The 14,044-nt window shown below is 39.6% G+C and overlaps 1 protein-coding gene across 5 annotated transcripts in view; it reads left to right on the top strand.

The window, feature by feature from the left end:
• Positions 1 to 14,044, top strand: part of DOCK4 (dedicator of cytokinesis 4) — a 431,090-nt gene that overhangs the window by 227,823 nt on the left and 189,223 nt on the right. For all 5 annotated transcript variants that reach the window (XM_082693075.1, XM_082693074.1, XM_082693076.1 and 2 more), the window contains 3 exons: positions 5,948 to 6,029; positions 7,311 to 7,371; positions 11,293 to 11,425. In XM_082693075.1, the coding sequence (XP_082549201.1) occupies positions 5,948 to 6,029; positions 7,311 to 7,371; positions 11,293 to 11,425 (276 nt within the window). The remainder of the gene's footprint in view (positions 1 to 5,947; positions 6,030 to 7,310; positions 7,372 to 11,292; positions 11,426 to 14,044) is intronic.

A 14,044-nucleotide genomic window follows, 5' to 3' on the forward strand; every position in this document is an offset into this window, starting at 1 on the left:
TGGTAACAGCCCCCTCAGGCTGTTGGCAGCATCTTATACTGTTCATCAGTCAGAAAGCATGTGACAAAATGCAGAAGCAGTGAAATAGAAGCATGAAATCACCTTATGTTTGCATTCTCTTGCCTTGTGGCTCAAGGCTCTAGGGTGAGCACAGCTGAGACACCCACTCATGGCTCCTCACTCTTCCCTGTGTCCTCTCGCTCCCACTGTTTCCGCCTTGGCTCCTGGCACACCTCCCTTTGCTTCTGCTCATCATAGAGTAGATATTGTTATCCTTACACATGGCAAAGTTAACTGTAAAACAAGTGACTTCGCATTTTCAAAGGCACTACATGGGTAGTTGTTGGTCAGATGGTTTCTTAAAGTGTGAGTGTAAAAGAACCAGACTGTTCAGGGTTTTTCTGATTAGTTTACCAGAACATGAGCATCTAAATGTTTTCTCTCGTCTGCTACTGTTACTCTTGGGGGTCCTATATTTATTTTAATGATTTAACTGTTCGAGTGATTTTAGAAAAATTCTTTATAATTTTCTATAGATTGGTCGGTCTAGTCTACTAATCTTTCACATCACATGTTCTAACCCAAGATATTCCCCACTCATATGGTTTTGGACGAAGTACAGCTTGTGTAATTTTCACATTCCTGAGATCACCAGGCAGTTTTGCTTCTTATGAGTTGGGAACTATAGAGAGGTAAACATGAATCATACAGAGAAAGAGAAAAATCTCCTTGGCATTGGCCAGTCCTAACTTCAGGTGCATTGCTCTTTGAAGCCAACTGCTTATCCTAGGAACACCCTATGGGAGAGGCACTTGATAGGATGACTCAGAAGTCTGGGAGCCCTCTCCCACATCTGGCCTGCAGGTCTCCAAAACCCTAGGCAAGGCCTTTCCTACAGAAGGGCGACTGCTTCTCTGTGGCTGTGTTAGGCAGAGGGACAGGAAGAAGGAACATCCTGTCCTGCTGAGAATGGGAACAGAAGCCATCAGAGGGCCCCACATCCTGACTGCACACCCCACATGATCTGACCATGGGTAAGAACTTTTCTATCCAGATCTGCATGGAAATAACACTCTTCATTATCAGAGATCTTTTTGAGTACGTCAGAATGCGGTGGCACAACTGAGCAGGCACACAGATGTAAACTCCCTAAATACAGATACATTTGTGGCTGGCTTGATTCATTCATTCATTCTGTCAGTCAGTCATTTATTTTCAGTTTCATGCGTTTTCGTTATTATTTTTTATTTTATTGAAAATATTCACAATACCAACCCTCCGTTCATATGACATGGTTAGTCTTACTCTGCTTTGTTCACAATAATCTGTTCTTTTACATGCTGCTTAGTATTGTGGTTAAGACCCGAGATTCTGGATTCAGGCCCTGAATAATTGATTTCCTGGCTGCACCCTTGCTGATCATGCAAGTTTGGCCAATTTACCTAATACCTCCCAGCCCCAGATTCCCCATATGCAAAGTAGGGATGGAGGTGGTTCCTACCACATCAGGTGGTTGTGAGAAGTAAGTGAGAAAATCCATGTGAAGTGTAAGTCATGGTACCCAGCACAGGGTAATATTTACTTGTACAATTTTTCTCTTGGGCCCAGGATGGGGATGCTTGTTTACACTCTTATTTCATTATCTTGGTTTCCTTAAATCCTTGTTAGAAGAAGCCAAGTCATAGATAATAAATAATTATGGGTTTTTTTATGTTTTATTTCCAAAAAGAAAGAATCTGTCTTTGCTGATTTATAATATAAAATGATTTATAATGGCTTACACATGGAATTCAGGTGGGCACCAAATTTCTCTCGGAAGTTCCCTCTGGGAGAACATGGTAGTATATGGCAAAGTCAAATGAGGATTGTTTTTTTTTCCTGGCTGGTAATATCAGCTCACATTTCTCAGTGTTTCTGGAGTTGTTTCTATTTGCTTATTCCTTAGTGATCAAGGACACAGTATTCTTATTTGGAAATATATAATTTCACTGTAGATTTTTCCATCACTATATGTTTAATATAACAAAGATATAAAATGTACACAGGGACAAGGCTAGAAGCATGATCTAAAATATGGGGTGCCATGAAGTTATTTAGGTGACTCTCACATCTGGTGGGGAGGTGCCCTTGATTGAAATGTCTCTTTGGAGAATTTCATGTATTTCTCACCATAAAGTAAAGGACATTATGGGGAAGAGAGGGAAACTTAAGAATGCAAATAAATCTCCTCACTTACTGGGATTGTGTTGTATTTTTTTTCTAAAAGATTATATCTGTTCAGTTTTTAATTAACCACTGAGGAAGTACCAGGTCATCGGCTAGCAGCTGGGGATGTAAAGGTTAATGATGATCACCCCATACTCTCGTTCTTTACAGTGTATTAGCAAGGAACACACACACCTGTTATGATTAGGAAAAAAATGTAAACGATGTAATTGAGATATTCACATCTTACCACGTCAAAAAGGACTCTTTTTAAGCTCACAAAAACCAACTGTGTTTTCTAATTGGAGAAGCCACCCTTTTCCTTAAAGTAGAGTCTCAAAAATGCCTTTGTGCATGGCCACAAAAGTTTGTGAGAGAATTGTAGAAGATGTACCAGAGTGCAATGTCAGTGATTTGTTCAGTTTTTCTCCCCCGGCCTTCAAGACATACGTTTCGGTATTGTCCAAACTTGGGGTGGGGATGGGGTGGTGGGATATTTGTTTGTAATTCAAAGATTCTGAAATGTTTTCCTATAGGTCATCTTCTTACCTCTGAAACCATTTACTGGTTAAATAGGTCCTGTATTACCAAAGCTAAAGAGAGCTTGATTTGAGATTTGAGTTTGTGTAATAACTTGTCACTAAGTAAATAAGATTTTTTTTTAATTGGCCACAAAGATTTTTCTTTTCCCTTTTAATAGAAGTCTTTTTTTTTTTAAGATTTTATTTATTTATTTGACAGAGAGAGAGAGAGATCACAAGTAGGCAGAGAGGCAGGCAGAGAGAAAGGGGGAAGCAAGCTGTCTGCTGAGCAGAGAGCCTGATTCAGGACTTGATCCCAGGACTCCAAGACCATGATCTGAGCCGAAGGCAGAGGCTTAACCCACTGAGCCAACCAGGCACAATAGAAGTCTGGTTTTTTGTTTTTTTTTTTTAAATTGCACATGAGTTATTTTTCCGTAGTACCCTTTGTCAGTCTATTTTTATCTCCCCTTAAGGCATGCTTAAGCAAGGGGATATGTCATTGGCTTAGTACATATTGATATTCTTTCTGAAACAGGATATGATATAGTATAATACTTGCATAATCAGGATTCTGTCTAGACTGGTGAAATTAAAATAGTGACAGAGCAAAAGGAATCTCTTTCTGAAATAGAATACTTTAGGAAACATGACTTTACCAGAATATTGATGAAGCTTGCAAATATGGAGTGGTATTTTATATCAGTATTAAAATTAAGGTTTTCATATCTAGAATGCCTTGTTGACTTTTGTATATTATCTTATTGGTATTCATTATTTTAGACTGGCCCACCAGAAGATAAAGGTCAATTTGTTGTAAACATTCCAGTAGGGATAAAGAGGAACCTCAAACATAAGTGCCTCTCAACAATATATAAAAATATAAAGTAGCAGATGCTGTCTGTGGTACAGAACAGGGGAAAATGGTCACATTGCCTGTGTTTGGGGCTAAAGTATAATCCATAAACATTCTTTGATGACTAAGAAGCAAAACCAAATTCCAGTCTTAAATCTCAGGAGAGTCGATTAACTAAAGCCAAATTCTTAAATCATTTTGGAGCTCTGCATTTGTTTAATAAAATAATTCTATTTTCCTATTTATTTTTCTAGGTATGTTTCCTTGAACAAATTACCAAGGAACTATTTTAAGCCAGGGACTGCTTTGAAACCTGCTAAAATATATTTCTGCTGCTTTCATTCCCATGAGGCCAAGAAGGGTGTGGGGAGAGTGACCCTGTACTCTTAGGACCAGCCTTGACCAAATCAGTGGGTGTCCCAAACAGATGGACGGCTTCTCTCTTATCTCAATATTCTGGAAATATTTGCTCTTTATTTCTATAAAGCAGAGAAAAGACTAACCTTATAGCATTCATTTGAAGTACAAAGGTTTTGAATTAACACATGGGATAGAATCAATTCTCAGGCGTGCATCGGATCTGTGATCTTGGACAATATAATTTACTATTTCTCAGTTTCCCCGTCTATAAAATGGGTATAATAGTAGTTCTGTCTTTATAAGGGCATAATGAGGATTAAATGAATCAATTCCCGTTAAGTCCTTAGCAGAGTGGCCATCAAATGGTGACTTCTTAACAAAAATAGTATTACCTAGTATGATTATTTAAGTATCATTCATTTATCTGAAGATGAATTTTTACACATTTACTTCAAGCATATCTTAAATTTGAAATAATAGTGAATTTTCTTCTGCTGTGAAGAAAGCTTACAGTCCTCCTTGAAGTATAGTAAATGACGGCTGGGTAATAGAAATTTAACTCTGCATCCTCTTGGATCTTTCATTCCCAGACTGGCCTTCAGAATTGTAGCATGTGGGAACATTAGCTTCACTTGAGAATTCTCGCAACAATTTGTATTCTCATCACTCAGACCTCGTCAGCCACTGCTCTCTGGAAAAATACCCCCAAACCCCACAGATAATAGGTATGGGATGACCCCCCAGAAACGTACATTGGTTGCCCTTTCTCATATGAGAGGGCAGGAATAGGTATCATGTAAGAATAAAGAAAAACATGGTAAGCCAGGTAGTTGAATCTGTTACGTGTATCTATCTAGGTTTAAATCACAAAAGAGAATAAAAATGTTCCAAAACAGTCATAAATTCTTATCCATATGCTTCCTTAGAGATGTAGTTATGGCTCTTATTTCTTCTCCTGCACGAGACAAGGGAGATTTGCGTTGACAGAGCCAGTATTTAAGGCAAGGGTGGAGTGGTGAATCAGCATGGTGAGTTAGTCCGAGCCTCACTAACGCCCCACACTCTCTTTCCCTGCTTGGTCCTCAGCCTAAAGCAAATCTAACCTTGGCCACACTGTGTGCTAATACCCTGGTCCTGCATCCTGTAGGTGTTGGCTGTGTTTCCTCCCTGAGGTGGGCAGCCATTTGATTCTGTCATAGGCATGAGGATATTGAAATTCAGAAGCTCATGGTTGCTGGTACATTCATTTTTCTCTGGTTGATATTCTTTCTATTTTACTTACTTATTTTTCTGTTTATTTGAATATAAATGGGTATATTTGAATATAAATGGGTAACATTACCTTGGATCTAAATGACATCCACAAATATATTGATTTGAATTAGTAGCTGATCAATAGTATTTGTGTTTGTTTTTAATATGGTGACCCTGTATTTTCATATGCAAGTTCTGTGGGGAATTTAAGGTCTCCTTTTTCTTCATGAACCAGCGCAAATTCAGGTTTCATTTCTTGGACCTTCTCTTGGTGCTTTAGATGATATATTTATAAGAGCATAAAATATTAAGCCTTCTGCTTGATGGTTACCACTCCTTGTATGATGTTCATTAAATACATGACACACAACATGAAAAACAATACTCTTAGGTACAAACACACAAAACATGGTAGGTCCGTTTTTTTCCTTTCCTGCACTTACTTAGTTCCACTTTTTGGAATAGTAAGAAGGTGGTATCACTGATATAGAAACCTGTTCTTTTAAAGGTTAATCTTTTTGTTTGCATAGATATTTATGTTTTCTGCTCTTGCTGATTTGCCAGTATTGTCAGAAGTGAAGTAAATGTTTATTGTCTTGGGTGTGCTTCTAATTTACAATAGCAGTTTTGACATCAGATGAAGGACCTAATGTGTTTTGAGTTTACCTCTTAAGATGAAGAGTAAATAGAAGATGATAAGTCCTTAGATATTAAATAATTTTCAGTATATTAAACTTTTTTTCTCTTGTAGTGAGAGATTTTTCCTGAGGCTGAATAGAAATGGACTTCCCAAAGCCCCAGATAAACCAGAACGACATTGCTCTCTCTTTGTGGTAGGTGGATCTTGTTTCTTCTCGGAGGCGGATTTTTCCAGCTGTACTTCATGTTTCTTGAGGAAATAAATTATTGTGAGAGAACATAGTGACTTCCCTTAACCTTTGTAAATAACACTCACAGTACAGGAGGGCAGGGCTGCGGGCCTGGGTATTATGGAAGACATGTGCTGTGATAAGCACTGGGTGTTATACACAACTAATGAATCATGGAACCCTACCTCAGAAACTATTGCTATATTATATGTTGGCTAATTGAACATGATAATGTAAACCATAAAATAAAGTATAAGTGCTTGACAAAAACAAAACAAAACAAACACACTGAAGTACAGTTAGTGCCCAGAATCTTGAATACCACCATTCATACACACATCTCTGTTCCTTTGGTTTATGTTGGAGCCTGTTACACTCTGCATGACATAGAGCATTTAGGATGTACTTAATAAATGGTTAAAGAATGATTGAGTGAGAAATTTAAAAAAGACTTTTTCTTTAATGTATTATTTGACATCAGTAGACTTACCCTGTAAACTTGTAGTGGTATTTTTATTTTATTAAGTTTTTATTTAAATTCCAGTTAGTTAACACAGTGTAATATTAGTTTCAGAGGACAGTATAGTGATCCAGCACTTCCATACATCACCCAGTGCTCATCACCACAAATGTACTCCTTAATCCGCATCACTTATTTAACCCATCCCCCCCAGCTCCCCTCTGATAACCATCAGTTGTTTTCTGTAGTTAAGAGTCTGTTTCTTGGTGTCTCTCTCTTTTTCTTTTTGCTCATTTGTTTTGTCTCTTGAATTCCACATAGGAGTAAAATGTGGTATTTATCTTTCTCTGACTTACTTTGCTTAGCATAATACTGTCTAGCCCTATCCCTGTCTTTGCAAATGGCAAGATTTTGTTCTTTTTATGGCTGGCTAATACTCCATCAATACTCCATTTCGTGTGTGTGTGTGCATGTGTGTCTCACATCTTCTTTATCCATTTATCTGTCAGTGGATACGTGGGCTATTTCCATGATTTGGCTATCATAGAATGGCCTTTTTTTTTTTCTTTTAAGCATCATTTGACATCCATAGACTAAGAGTGTTAATTTGATCAAGTGGTATTTTTAGAACAGGATTTGAATTATATGCTTCTTTTACAAAATTCCATTAAGAATGTCTGCATTATCTTTGTCTTCTGTTAATTGTAGAACTAATGTGCTATGACCTTTAATAATTCTATATAACTTGTGAGTTTTAAAATAATCCCACTTTTTTTTTTTGATAGGATTTAGGTAGCAGTGAGCTAAGAAGGGACGTCTATATCACTGTGCACATTATCCGAATTGGTAAGTCTAACACTTGCCGGTGTGATAGGTGTGATAGAACAGGGGGAGAAATGCTGAAATGTCTCTGTGTTGCTGTGATCTCTTTGCTGTCTGGATCAGAAAACAGTGAAAGCCAGTTTGGAGTCTGAGAATCACCACATTTGGGATTGTTCCCATGCCTCCCCAAACTCACGGATGTCTTCCTCATGCATCATACATAGACTTTGTTTTCTTCCCATAGAAGTCATTAGGTAGTTTGTTGTGCTTTGTTTTTATCGGACTCCATAAACATATTTGACTCAAAATTTCTTATTTGTCTTTTTAAATTCTAATTTCTGTTAACAGCATCAATTAAACTTCTTTAGGACCTGGATTTCCTACAAGTTTATGAAAATTTTATATACTAATTGGCATTCTCCAAAGTGCAGAATGCTACAGAGCATTATTGCAAAAAGTGCTAGACAAGTAAAGGGTTATGAAACCCTGAATGCTATATATTTTTTCCACTTTTATAATATCATCAGCTCATTAAAGGGTCTCAGAAGTCCTCCAGGGAAATATTAAAATGCTTCTCTGACTTTGTTGGCCCTAGTTTTCTCCAAATTCGATTTGACCATGGAAACATTTGCATAATGTAACATTTATTATGTAATAAATGTAACAGTTATTAAGATCTTGCAGAGCACACTTTGGGTGTTCCACACTGAACTTGCACAACAGAGCCAGAATAAGTTCACTTGTTTTTACTCATAAAATGCCCCTAAAAGCAGGTAGTTTATGGCAGAGGTGCTAGGTACGATGAAGTATGACATATCCTACACCGTTTTTCTATTAAAGCTAACCAGCTGATACTGGGAACTGGTTCCCACTTGTTCACTGCCTGTGCTCCATTCTTTGCTTGGGAATACTTCTACCCCATAGTCATGTCTTGCCATGCAGTCCTGCAGAGTGACTTTTATTTCTATAGTCTTTTCTCTTTTGCATCTGATAACCGTGTTGTGTACTGAGAGAGACTGTAAAAACACGTTGCCATCCTAACATGGATTTTCCATATATTTTTTCTCATAAAAGTCAGTTCTGAAAACCCATTTTCATTGTATGCTCTTTTTTGATTTGAAGGGCTGTTGAAATAAAAAGAAAAAGAAGTAAACTTTTTCATTTTAATTTTCTTCTTATAAGTGAGTATATATGGGGAAAAAATTGGAAAGAATCTTTAAAAATATTGAGAAAGTTGGAATGCGTGCTGCTGACTATTTATGAGAGAAAGCTTTTAGGCTCCCAGAGGGGCAGGGGGCAGTTTGTTAGATAATTCTTTGAGAGTGTGTTCTTTTTATTCAAATTCATAATGCCGTTTGTTCATGTAAAATGTGGTTTTAGATGCCTTCATGTGAATGCTGCATTGAATGTAATCTTCTACAGTATCAAGAGAAAAAACTCCTTTTGCTTTCAGAACTTTCTAGAAGATATCTGCAGGTTTTGGGTGGTAGAAACACATGTGGCAGGGGGGCTCCAGTCCCTGCTCGCCCAGGGCCTGGAGGCGCCTACTGCCTCGGAAGCCATGTGCATGTTACCAGTCACACAGCTGCCTTTCAAATAGGCAGCATTAGATTAGTAATTACATTTTTTTCCTAAGATTTTTATGATCATTAAGCCACCAGAATGAACGTTGAATCGGAAATTACCTGTTACCCATTTCCGCCCCTGAGCTTTGGTCTCAGCTTGACACTGAGATTACTGCAAGAGTTGCCTGATGATCACGTCCCTTTTACTGTTTTGACACTTTGAGACTGGGAAGAAATTAGATTAAAGGTAAGAAACTCTGAGAAAGGGCAAGGCTTCGTCTGCTGCAATGAAATTAAGGAGCAGAGGATTCTTGTCTATCAGGGACAGATACCTCTTCTTCTAGAATGTCCCATGTATCTGCTTTAGTAAGAAAAGGGCATGCTGACCCTCACTGGCTGCAGAGAACGGGAGCAATGGCACCTTGCCTCAGAAACTGAGCCTGGATCTTTGATTGTTCAGAGGAGGATGGGGAAAAAAAGAGAAATAAATAGTTCCAGATCCTCCTGGCCACCCTACTCAAGGTTTTACTACCTCTCTGTTTCTCCTTTTGGCTTTTAGTTGGTAGCTAACACTGTTTGCTAAATATTACTAAATATTTTTTAACCTTCCCTATGCCTACCTTCCTTTCTGCTTTGAGAATTACCTGGAAATCTGACCAGAACTGTGGACTTTTATTAATTCTAGAGTGGGGAACGCCAGCCTGGCATCAACTAGTCTTTGCAGCACAGGACCCGACCATGGTTTTGGTATCCAAAGAGTGGTGCCTGCCGACATAGGAAAGAAAACTTGAAATTGAGGATCTGAGGACATGAGGGGTGTGAGGGCCTAGCCCAGTGACCAGAGAGGGACTGGAACCTCCCTGCCGCCTTCTCAAGTTGCAGGGGATGGCTGCCTGCACCCCTGTATGTGGCTGTCCTCCTCCCAGACACCTGCAGTTCTAGCCAAAGGGGGTAAAAAAAATCAGGGTGCTAGGCCTGCCCTGCCTAAACTTCCGGGAATTTAGAGCTAGAGGAGTCCGTGGAAGTCATCATGATGAGAGTTTCAGGGGGTTTGTTTTTATTTTTTACAACTAAATTTCTTGTGTGATGTTAAGTGATTTTTGAAATACTCCACTTGGGAATCTTCGAGTCATTCTGTTGTCTTGCATTTACCAGGGAATGATTAAGCAAGAAACATAAATTGTGATGTTGGTAAAGATAGGAGGATACATTTCATCCTAATGCAATCTGTAATAATAATTAAAATAGAGATACCGTAGACTTCTTTCCCCCCTTTCACGAGTGATCAGAGTTTTAAATTTGTGACTTTTGTGAGTAAAGTATAATTGGTTGTTAAATTCAAGTATGACAGGACAGTGTTTGATTTGCCAGTGTAATTTATGTTAAAACATGGGTTGAAATTTAGCCACATATTAAAGCATAAGGTCATGAAAATGTGATTTTTAAAATTTTGCATATCTAAAGAGCAACTGGCCTGTTTTCTAGTTTTGAGTCTAATTGATAAAATGAGATGTTTTCATGCTATTTGTAAGCATTTCCCTAAAAATGATGCATTGGTGTGGTAATTTTACTGTATTACTGATAAATAAAAGCCAGTTAGATATTGCCACCCCCCCGCCTTGCTTTTCTTTGGTACTCCTTTACCATTGGCTTTGGGAAGTGCTGGAGTCCTCTAGATGTGCTATAGGAGAATTTTGCTCAGATGGAAAACAACTTCTATACCCATTCGTTGCCAAGCATCTGGAAACAGATTGAATCCTATCTGCTTTCTGTCTTCAAAATTATCCATTGGCAAATATAATAATAAATTAAAACAGTATCTCCATAACATACTTAAAAATATATAACAATTGAAACAAGATGAAACTGTGTCAGAGTGAAAAGCATCCCAGGAGATTTTAGCCATTGGCTGAATTCTAATCAGCCTGAGCCCTGGGTCAGGAAGGGGACCTGCACACTCATTTGATCATCTTTGCTTACTTGTTTTAGCTTCAGGGAATCTCACACTGCTTCCTTTCAAAGGTGAAATATTTGAAATAGTTCTTTAAGTATGGAAATTTTCTCAAAAATAGAAAAATGAAATGGCACCATTATTGCATTTATTGACCCAGACCTCCTGGGTTGTCTTCATGAATCCTTGGGGAAGGGTTCCCAAACAGAGGATCAGCTCCAATCTCCATGTTTTGTTGGTGACAGCTGGTGCCCAGAGTTTCATCGATGAGCCCAAGGTCACACAACAACATGCCTGGAGAGTCAAGAACTGAAGCAACATCTCCTGCACCCTTTCATTGCCCAGTTCCATTGGTTAGGGTCTCTGTATCCGCTGAAGGTGCACTGGTCGAGTGGCTGCATGGGTTATGTTTGCTTTTCCATTGAACAGGTCGAATGGGAGCAGGAGAGAAAAAGAATGCCTGTAGCACCCAGTACCGGCGACCCTTTGGCTGTGCAGTTCTTAGCATTGCCGACCTTCTGACTGGAGATACAAAAGATGACCTCATCCTGAAGGTGTACATGTAAGAAGCACGCCCATGGAAGGGCTGGGGCGGGAGTGGGGGCACGTGTGGATGCCATGTGGTGAAGGTCACTCCAAGGGGGTCATGGGAGAACAGGGGGCGGGGTTGAGTTCATGAGCCACCCCTCCCAATCTCAATGTGGAGACTTGCCACGGGCGAGCCCGTTCAGCAGTCAGAGGAACTGTGAAATCAAGAACCCAAGAAAACAAACACATTAGCGTGGGCTGGACCATCCATGTCACCGAGTACCGCCTCTGAATATAAGAACCGAACCTGTCCTTACCCTCAGTTCATTTGTTCTTGGAAAACGGACATAGTTTTTAACACAAACTAATTAGAACTCGGAACAGAAGGGGCAAGTAGGTGATTTCCCTTTTCTTTCATGTATTATGAGTTTGTTAGCTCTGCCCAACAAAGTGCCAGGAAGAGGAGGGAGGCTTAAGCCACAGGAGGTGATTTTCTCAGTTCTGGAGGTGGCAAGTCCTTGGTCATGGTGGTGGCTTGATTGATAGCTTCTGAGAGCTGGGACAGACAGTTTGTTCTGTGCCTTTCTCTCCTAGTTTCTGGTGGTTGCTGGTTGTTTTCAGTGTTCTATGACACTGCCCAGCATTGCCTTCATCTCTGTGTCCATATTTCCACCTGTTATGAGGGCATGGTTATATTAGGTTGGAGCCCCACCCCAGTGACCTGATTTTAACTTGATTACTTCTGTAGAGGCCCTGTGTCCAAATAAGGTCACATTCTGAGGTACTAGAGCTTAGGACTTCAATATTCTTTTTTGTTGTTATTGTTGTGGGGAGATATTCAACTTCTGGCACTCCACTAAGAAAATCACTTTATGTACTCCAAATCAGTTGGTTGATTTTTTTTTTAAATGCACATGGTTTCAGACCACCCTGCCCTGAGCATCTCCCCAGAGGTTTGAAAATTGAGAGTTGCCATACTGTAATTCCTTCACTCTGGGTTGAGGGAATGGGTAGGGGCGTGGGCTCATTCTTGTTTGGAGACCATACGGCTGGCCACCTCCATGAGCGAGCTTGTTTGAGTTTCATTTCTGTCTGTGGAGCTGATAAACCCAACATATGCCAATAGTTTTCCTATGTTGGGTTCATATGAGTGGTCCACTGCCTGTAGGACATAGACTTCAAATTGATTTTGACCACTGCTGGAGGGTTTCATGGATTTATCCATTCTCCACCCAGTGCCCCTGGGACCTATGCCACATATTTGCTAATTAGTTGACAAAGATTTGTCTGTAGCCTGTGGTTTAGGACCAGCAATTCTGTCTGTTCTCTTTTAAGAGGGATAAAATCTGTGACCTTGATTTAACTTGCAAACTTTGGGTGAAACTAGCAGGTAGTAAAACTCACTACTCTTTTTATCATGTGGTGGCCCTCAATTTCCATGATAATCCTCTTTCCAAACTCTCCTGGTGATCATTAAATGCAGTGGTTTTGAAATAATTCTGGGGAGAATGGCCACCATTTATAGTGTGCTTACTACGTGTGAGGAACTGTGTTAAGCATTTTCCATGTATCATGTGACTTTATCCCCACAACATACCCATGAAGCAGGTGCTGTTGGCTCTGATTTCCACGTAAAGGGACAGAGAGGCTAGATGATGCTCCAAGTCACCGGGTTCATAAGAACAGGAACCAGATTTGAAGTCAGGACTGACTCCAGAATTTGAGATGTCAAAGGTCCTAAGCTTTGGGGTGTTCACCACCATCCAGTAGTGTGATAATGATGCTATTGTGTGGCCTTGCTTTTTAAGAAAACTACCACCATCCAGTAATGTGATAATGATGCTATTGTGTGGCCTTGCTTTTTAAGAAAACTAGAATTCCTTATAAACAGTCTCATCACTCCTTAGAGTAGTCTTTGCAGGCATGTGTAGCAAGCACTCTATCTTGCCTTTGGGAAAACAGGACCGACGGTCACATCCTCCCCCTCATTATGCAGCCTGCTGAAGAAGACCCATGAAGTCCAGCTCTGCCTATGGGAGACGCTCCCTCACATAACAATAAATTGTGGTGCTCTTTATGCTTGTTATTGTCTGGTTTTTTATAAGCATCAAATAAGGTTTTAGAAGATTCTTGCTGGAGAAGAGATCCCCTTAAAAATGCCAGTTCAGCAAATTATGAATCTGTTTCAGGAAGCATGCCAGCCGATCCAAACAGTCACTGTGGGTTAAGACTAAAGTGTGATTTTAGTAGAACATTTTAAGGAAGTGCCTGTTAGAAACAATTTGGAAGAAATTTCTGTTTGTTAGTGTGACCGAATCCCTAACCCATCTGGGTCTCAAATATGGAGCAGTAACAAATACCTCATGTGAGCCCGGAAGCTATTTCAGTCACATACTTGAGCTTGATTTTGCATGGAGTTCTGTAGGTTAAAAGGATGAATTCTGGAGTCGCTTCACTAATAGGAAGCAGGCCATCTCTTCCTTCCCCACTGAGCTGAAATAAGAAAACTAGAGGCAGAATATACTAAATGGCAATTTGTTGTCCTGCAGCTGAACAGGTGGGATGGTTTCATTTCATCTTAATTTCCTTGCCTTCTAAGATTCAGTGCGCCGTCTGGTACCCTATTGTTAAGTGGCCCCAAAATGACCTTCAT

This window comes from Mustela nivalis (assembly GCF_964662115.1).
Source record: "Mustela nivalis genome assembly, chromosome: 12".
In the NCBI taxonomy this organism is placed as follows: domain Eukaryota; kingdom Metazoa; phylum Chordata; class Mammalia; order Carnivora; family Mustelidae; genus Mustela; species Mustela nivalis.